The sequence below is a fragment of the Phaethon lepturus genome, unplaced genomic scaffold, assembly GCF_000687285.1.
Source record: "Phaethon lepturus isolate BGI_N335 unplaced genomic scaffold, ASM68728v1 scaffold41450, whole genome shotgun sequence".
NCBI lineage: Eukaryota > Metazoa > Chordata > Aves > Phaethontiformes > Phaethontidae > Phaethon > Phaethon lepturus.
The window spans coordinates 29,439-37,514 of record NW_010510738.1 but is presented as its reverse complement, the minus strand read 5'-3'; the positions used below and the strand labels follow the sequence as shown (position 1 = coordinate 37,514).

Genomic DNA, 8,076 nt, shown 5'->3' with positions numbered 1-8,076 from the left:
GGACAACCCACAACAGCTGACCTACATATTTTACTCCTTCAATCTCTGCTTCCTCCCAGTCTACATTTCTACCTAACATCGCTACAGTGCACAGACTGATACACTGCTTATGTGCGACACAATTTAATCTAAACCTTGAAGCCCTCAGCTTGAGAAATATCAGCCACCTCCTGCACTGTATCTACTACAATGTCAGTTGAGTCACTACATGACTCAAACGGAAAAGCATGCAGGCCTGGCAGATGTGCGTAATTCCCTCCCTACCCAACATACCTTCAGGGTCTTCTGCTGAAAAAAATCCACAGCGTTAGTAATGTGCACACAGTGTATTTTAGCTTCGCTTTCATGTGCTGCAATATCTAAAGATGGGGAAACACCATTCTCCTCTGTTTTGCCCTAATTCTGAAATTCTGACCCTACCATGCAACAGGGAAGCCCAAAACCTTTGCAGTAAGTTTGGGTTTGTTGCCCCAAGCAACCTTAATTCATCTGTTTTATGCATATGTGCTGCGATAGATTAGTATCTCTCAATCAGCATTTCTCTAGGATGACTGCATGACTGCTTGACTCAGGAAGAACAGATGTGCAAACAGTTCTTCTGGAACAGTCAAAAAAAGCTAATTTCTAAAATTGTGAAGTGAACTCAAAAGTCATGAGCACCTCCTGTGCAAATAAACTGCAGAAACTATGATTAACACAGTCTGCCCTTCAAGTAGAGCTCAAAGCTGCCATCCAGAACTTAGTTTAATAGGAAGTCCACCTCACCTTATATTCCTAAAAGCCTAAAATACATGTTTAAGGGTAATAGAGCACGTGTGTAAGAGGCATGAAAAGACATATAAGATGCTGTACACTACATGTGAGGAGTGGAGTGGCAATTCTTGCCCAAGAGACAACCTTGGGGGGGCCCTGCTGGCATGGGTGGGAAGCCAGAGGAAGCTTGCTGCACACCCACTGAAACCCCCCTCCCTTTCAGACGGTCACAGGGACCTTCCTTCCCCAACTTCTGCCAAGCTGGTGTGAAGAAGCTGAGGATGTGCAGGACAAGCTCTACTGCATTTCGCCTTGTTCTGTACGCCCAGCAGAGCCGACCTCCAACCCCAGCCCGCACTGCTGATGTGTAGCAGAGAGGATCAGGACCGACCATGTGCACAGGCACTACCGGAGCTACGTTTCCCCTGCGGCACATGTTTATTTGAACCCCCCAGCTCCAAGCTGTGCTGCATTGTGAGAGGAGCTCCAGGAAACGCTCGGGAGCCTACAGCCATCTGGCTGCCGGCCGCTCTCCCAGCAGGTCACCGCATAGACAGCACATCCTGACAGCGATGTCATTACCAACCTGGCGCACAGAGAGCTGTTCCTCCTCACCATTTGACCTCCCTTCACAGACAGACACACATGTCCTCCTGAAAGCTCCCCTTGGCACAACTGGCTGGGCCCCAGCTCCACCAGCACCCTGCCCAGCCACCTCAGCTAAGAAAACACTGGTGGGATTGGGAGGCCCCAAAGTTGGAGAGGGGATGTGCCTGGGAGAAGCCCTGCACGCCCCTCCACCTCTGCTGGCAACCAGCAGAAGGGACAAATTAGAGCCGAATTAAGTTACCAGCATTAAACAAACATGCCTGGCCTCTTTGAAGTTCTGCTTCCCTTGAACTTGAGCTCATTTCAGGAGGCCTCTTTTTGCTCAGCCCCAGGGAGCCATCAGTCTCGATGGAGTTAACTCTTCACAGGACTTCTCAGCTCCCCCAAGCATCTCCTGGTACCCATCGGCTCAGACCAGTCTGATATGTGAGCAGAGCCTGGTATAACCACAGTTAGCACCGACCTCCTGTGCACGTCTCCCCATATCTCCCTGACTTAGAGAGGAATTCCCACCGGGAAATGGAATCTCCCTGACTCCCTGCATGGTCCTGCAGTCTCCCAGCTGGCACACAGGGAAGCTTTATTGGAGCTGAGGGAAAGGGGGATCCCTCTGCGGTGAAGCCTCCTCCAATCTTGCCAAAAGCAGCACTCTCAGGTCCTGGGAGGACTGCTCAACCCTTCTCCAAAGCAGCGCTGAGGAGTAAAGGAACGAGGGAGGAATTTAATTACAGATGAGGAAAGTTCCTAGCGCTCCCTTCTTTTGGTTTAATCCCACAAAGTGGAAATTGGAAAGTCTGGGGCAGGAAAGAGAGAAGGTAACCACAGAGAGGAAAGTAAAATACCACAAAGACAAGGCTGATCCCAACTCGTTGGCATTTTTGCATGGCTCATGCAACCTCTGCCAATTCCCGCTCTTGCCCCAGTACTTGAAAAACACATCAAAGAAAGCAGAAATCTGCCTGAGAGCAAGGGCTGCCTTTGCCCAGGAAATAGGAAGATGTGACTTTTGGGGTTCACTATTGTTGTACATGAGCAGAGCGACTGCACAGTTGCTGCCAATGGAGTTGATGCGAGAGGGAGAGTCTGTCACGGCTGTCCGCCCAGGGGGGAAGCAAACGCTTCTCAAGATGGCTCCAAGCTACCATGGTGTCACTGCCATGATAGGGCGTTACTTCTGGATCCTGTGCTTGCTCACAGCTTCAGCCCCTGGCACAGAGAGGCTGGAGGTGAACAGAGCCGCTTGCGCCAGGTGCTGTGGGTCAGATGGAGGTTCCCACTTCTCCTGGGAAGATGGCTTCCACCTTGCTCCTGAAACCTTCCACCCCCAGTTTACTGCCAGGCAAGCCCCCACCCAACGTGTCTTTAGCCACTCATGCAGTACCCGAGAAGCACCTTGGAGATGCTAGGCAAGAGCCCCTGACTCCAGGCACTGCTGGAGAGGTCAGCACTGCTGACTGGAAGTCCCCAGTAGCTCTGTGGAGCCTGCAGGGTGGCAGCAGGCAGGACGGAAACAAACAGCAGGAAGCAAGGGAGAGGCTGGGAACATCAAGGCCAAATGCAGAAATCCAAGGTAAACAGCAAGAGTGCCTTTCAGTTCCCAACCATAACAGAAAGCATCTCCACCCAAGGGGGGCCCACAGCTTGGCTTGCACACAGGCCATGCGAGACGACCTAAGGAAATCCACGCCAACATCAGGCTTGCAGCACGGGGGACAGAACCGGCTCACATCAAGGGACAGCAGGAAAGCACCAACCTGACTGGCTAGCACACAATGACCCTGGATTTTCAAGAGGAACAGTCTCATGAGAGAAATGCCTTTCCTAAGTAATCCTTCAGCTCCAGCAGAGAGGTTGCCCTCACTCTTCTCATTTCATTGACAGGTGTGCACTGGACTTGCCAGTCAGCAAATACTGGAGGGATGCGCATGGGGACAATGACAGCTCCCCTGGTCCTAAATACAACTGCAATGCTAGCAAGCTAGGCACATCTGAAAATCTCAACAGCCAACGCTGGGACCTTTGCAAGGCAGCAAGTTCCCCAATATCACTCCCAACCAACAATCACAGTTCTAGGAAGAAGGCAAGTACAATCTGATTCAGACTTGCTTTTTCCACATTCACAGTAGAGATCACAGCACAAGGCAGAGCAAGGTAACTGTCAGAAGTACAAACAGGCGCACTCCAGCAACTTCATAGTTCTTATTGTACCCTTATTATATCCACAAATAGCCTAGTGCCCCTGTGAAAAATTCCCTAGGAATATGTGTTCCAGAGACACAGGAAAGACTCCAAGGAAATTCCTGAGGAAGAGCAGACCTCAGCAACGTTGTACAGCACCAGAGAGCACCAGTACTCCCTCCAGAGAGCCACATCGTGCCCATCCTTACGGATGGCTGTTCCTTAGCACCTTGATGCCAGGCTGTTACACTGCTAACAGTTATATCATCTGTACCTTTACCACACATGAAGCAGCATAAGAAAGCCAGACAGAGCACCCAGATGTCCTTGCTGCTAGCCTCTGCCTGTTTTGCTGCTAAGAGCTGAGTGGAGGAGGAAGACAGCGAAGCAACAACGTGGGCCTTACCTTTTGTTCCAGGGGGCTGCAGATTATCTCCAGTCAGCGAGCACCAGCCTACGGGAAAGATGTCCCGGGAATCATATCGGCACCAGTAATCGAAGGCACCTCTCCAGCCATCAAATGTTATGAGGACCTCAGAACCTCTCACCTCCCCAATGGTGGCCGGGCAGATGAAGTGAGGGTTCTTCCTGTCCACTGCCTCCAGCTTCATACCTGTCTTGAAGAAGTTTTGGGATGGAGAAGGTGGTTCCTAAAACGAGAAGTTGAAAATGTGCTCAAAGAGGATACGCCAGTGCCTCCCCAGACCAGGGCTGTCCCCTCTATCAGCAAACTCACCTCCACAAGCAGAAGAAGGGAGCTAGTGGGCTGGATTTGAACCCCAGTTAGGTGTGCACATGCTGGCCTAGCTACACAACCATGTGCCCTTTAAGTCAGGGGGCAACAAAGTCCTCTACTGAGTGCTCTGCCATGACCCGGCTGCTGGACCAAATCGAGACAGTGCTACATTAACACTGCACCCTGTGACAACTGTGTCATGCAGCACAGGCAGAAAACAAAGCTACAAAGAGAAGAGCCTTTGTAGGATACTATCACCTCGTTATCTCAGAGCAGGAAAATCTGAGATGTGACAGGCCCTCTCCATCATTCTTCCCCTACTTTCAGCTTTGCTAGATGTGTGAGAGATCTGCCACCCATCCTCATCTGGGACTTGCTCTTCCTAGTCTTGAGATACACTACCTGAGATACACTAAAGCCATCCCAACCATCCTGTACCACAGCACATGCCTCTAGACTGGCTTCTGTCTCTCTCACTTCACTAAGGGTGTGAGAACACAAACTATGAAATTGCAGTGTTGCCTCACAGCAATAGTTGCACTCCTTACAAGCTCTAGTACATTAAAAAGTGTCTGAGACAGGTGCTGACTTTCACATGACACATTCCTGACTTTGAGTAGCACCTGCAGCCCAAGTGAAAAACAAACACATTTCTCAAGCCCAAGCATTGAAGCTCAAGACACTTTCTCAGTAAACCTCTGTCTGCAACCCAGCACTGCTACAACACAGCAGCAGAGGGTACGGGTCTGTCCTAGAGAAGCAGCACCGCGGCAAAGCTGGACAATGCTCATCTCCTCTGGGATCAGCAGATCTCACACAAGACACCAGCTGTGATTTTGGTGCTCTGCAGTAAAGGGGACATGCCAGAAGGATGTGTTCACAAACAGTACAGTAAAATACCTTGTGAAAAATCCGGACAGGAGCCATCTCTGCTCCATTCAGAGTCTTCAAAAGGAACATGGGCCAAGAGGAGGCATTCAGCCGAAAGCCTGCAGAGAAGGAAGCAGAGACGGAGACTTTAAGGCTGTGGGGGTCACTGGATCTGACAGCACATGCCTGCTCTAATGCAAACTTTGCAGCGGGCACACACTGTGATCCCACACCATCCTCCTCCTCACGCTGGAGTCAGGTTTGACCTTTTCCAGATACTCTGAACACAAAACATTATGTCATTGAAAAGAAACATCTGGAAATGGATATTCGACCACAATATTTGCTTATCATAACAAAAGTCTGTACATTGATCATATAGGCAGAGCACTTTGTGCAGCACTAGTGCTGGCAGCTTCAGTGATTCAGAGGGGAGACGTGAATCAGCAAGCGCACACTCAGGCTACAAAATTTCTTCCTCAACAGGGAATCTCAGCTTCTGGGTGGCCTCGTCCACCTTGTAGAGTGAGCTGCAGGCAAGCTAACCTGAAGAAATAAAGAGGCTGTGACTTGGCTTGGAAACAGACTTAAGCATTACAGGAAAGGATGGCAGTTTTTGGCTCGACACCTTCTGTGAAAAAAAGTAGAGAAGTAACAGGCAAGGGCTTATGGGAAGAAAAAAGCAAATTCACCCGCTCTGAGTCTATGGCACTGAGTACAACTGTACAACTGACAAAAGTCTCCAGGTATCACAAAATACCATCTTTGCTAAACATGCATCTTCCTGTATGGGCAATTTCTGCTGCTCAGCTGAACACAGCATTGCACTTTCCACATCTGTGGTGTTTTGAAGGTAATCCTGGGACTGGACCTAGATGGAGAGCATCCCATGATGATTAACATGGCAAAATTCTGCCAGGGTTGAAATGCTAGAGCACAACCAGCTCAGTATAGGCCACCCTGCCAGCCCCGCAACTCTGTCAAAGCAGCCTGGAAACTGAACAAGGTAGCCAGAAAGCTCAGGGGATGGGAGAGCTAAGCTCCCTGAGGGGCAAAGATAACCTTTTACGTGAATTATTTATGTAAAGAAGAGGAGTAGCAACAGATGCGTACACATGGAAAATACTGCAAGAAACACAGATAATCTTTGCCACATTTCCTGGGCCTCTGCACTCTGCAGGCAGAAAGGTCAACTGCAGAACTAGCTGTTATTACCTGTCTTCATGCTGGGTGCAGGAGAACCACTTTTGTCTGGCCCAAGGTTAAGCCAACATTACAGATCAAAGCTGGGCAGGCAGACTTCTTCCAGAGTATGAACCCTCTCCTCTGGCACAGTCAGAAATGAGTTTTGCTCTGCAACTCGATTACATTTATTGCCATCTGCTGGCAAAACCCAGACAAGGCATAGGAGGAACCCATCTCTGCCAGTGAGGACAGGCACCTGCACCTCCTGGGCAGGCCACACCAGGGCTGTGAGCTGCACCCTGGGAGCAGGGTTCCAAAGAAATGTCTGCAAATGGACAGAAGCATGCATGAAAATAACATAAAAAATCGCAGCTTTAACAATAATAGCTGCAGCAGGTTTTGCCTGTAGCAATTATAAAGGGAAAGGGTATAGACTTGCATACACACAGCTTTGTGTCGTGTGAGGTGCCAAAACATGCACCTGCTCATGTTTCTTCCTTCTTCAGAAAGGTCAGTCCCAAGTGTCCCACTGCAATTTAGACTGTCCTTCCACCAAGACTCACAAATGGTGCTCCAGGAAAAACCTATATATTCCTAACTCAAGGTATACTATTGAAGGTTTCTGGTATCCCTATAGATCAGCTTGATATTATTTTGGGCTGTGCTAATTGAGAGAGAGGTTTATGAAACACTTCAAAAATAATGGGCAGCAGAATGCAAAGGCAGGTTAATCTTGCTGCTTAATCAGAAAAGTACCAGCAAATCAGCTCATCATTTGTCCAGTGTTTAAAAAAAGAAAAAAAAGAAAAAAAAGACATGCATTTAACTGAAGACAAGACTGGGAGACATGTTCGCCTGTCCAGGTTATTTATAAAGCTGTAGCCAAGCAGAACTAAATAAATAAACAGATGAAATATTGCAAGTGTACCTTCACGTGAGACAGGACTTAAATCACTGGGAATGTTTCCAGACATTATGCTTCCCCATCAGATAGCCTCCATCTAACCTGCTATTGCCCCAAAGACACTTAGGCACAAATAGAGTTAGGCAGCATGAATGAAAATTTAAATGCTTTTGAAATCACAGTGTCAGGATTAGCAGTGATACAGCAGCTGCCTCAGCCCTAATTGCTCTCTTGGTTATTCTCTACATCAAGATTTACAGAGCCCCAGCAAAGCACCTCCACCCAGACACCAGGCTCCCCCGCAGCTCAAAGCGAGAGCGCAGGGGAAAGCTGGCGGATGGCAGCCGTTTCATGTCAAGCACACCTTTGAGATGACAGCGCTTACAAGCAGGATCAGAAGCCTAAAGCAATGGGCAATGGCCAGAGACCAAGCCATTGCTACAGCTATGTGCCAGCACTGCCTGTGTGGCCGTTTCCAGAAAAAAAGAACCTGGCTTCGTTCTGTCCTTATACAGGTAATCACCCAGGAGAGGCCAGTCCAGTTGCTCTGTCTTCCAATGCTACTGCCAACACCCCTGGGTCACTAGGCCTTCAGGGTGCCCCTCGATTGCATGTGTGTCCTCTGGCTCTGGCATTCTTTCACACAAATGGGTGGCCCCTGTACTCGGCGCTGGTGAGGCCGCACCTTGAATACTGTGTTCAGTTTTGGGCTCCTCACTACAAGAAGGATGCTGAGGTGCTGGAGTGTGTCCAGAGAAGGGCAACAAAGCTGGTGAGGGGGCTGGAGCACAAGTCTTAGGAGGAGCGGCTGAGGAAACTGGGGTTGTTTAGTCTGGAGAAG

At 49.3% G+C, this 8,076-nt stretch overlaps 1 protein-coding gene across 1 annotated transcript in view; it reads right to left on the bottom strand.

Annotated features, from left to right (window-relative positions):
• Positions 1-3,946: 3,946 nt before the first annotated feature.
• LOC104616652 (polycomb protein SCMH1-like) overlaps positions 3,947-8,076 on the bottom strand; it is a gene marked incomplete at its 3' end in the record, with an annotated part of 14,861 nt that continues 10,731 nt past the window's right edge. Inside the window, exons 5-6 of the mRNA XM_010281728.1 lie at positions 5,177-5,265; positions 3,947-4,190 (exon numbers count right to left, since the gene is read on the bottom strand). Of these exons, the coding sequence (XP_010280030.1) occupies positions 3,947-4,190; positions 5,177-5,265 (333 nt within the window). The remainder of the gene's footprint in view (positions 4,191-5,176; positions 5,266-8,076) is intronic.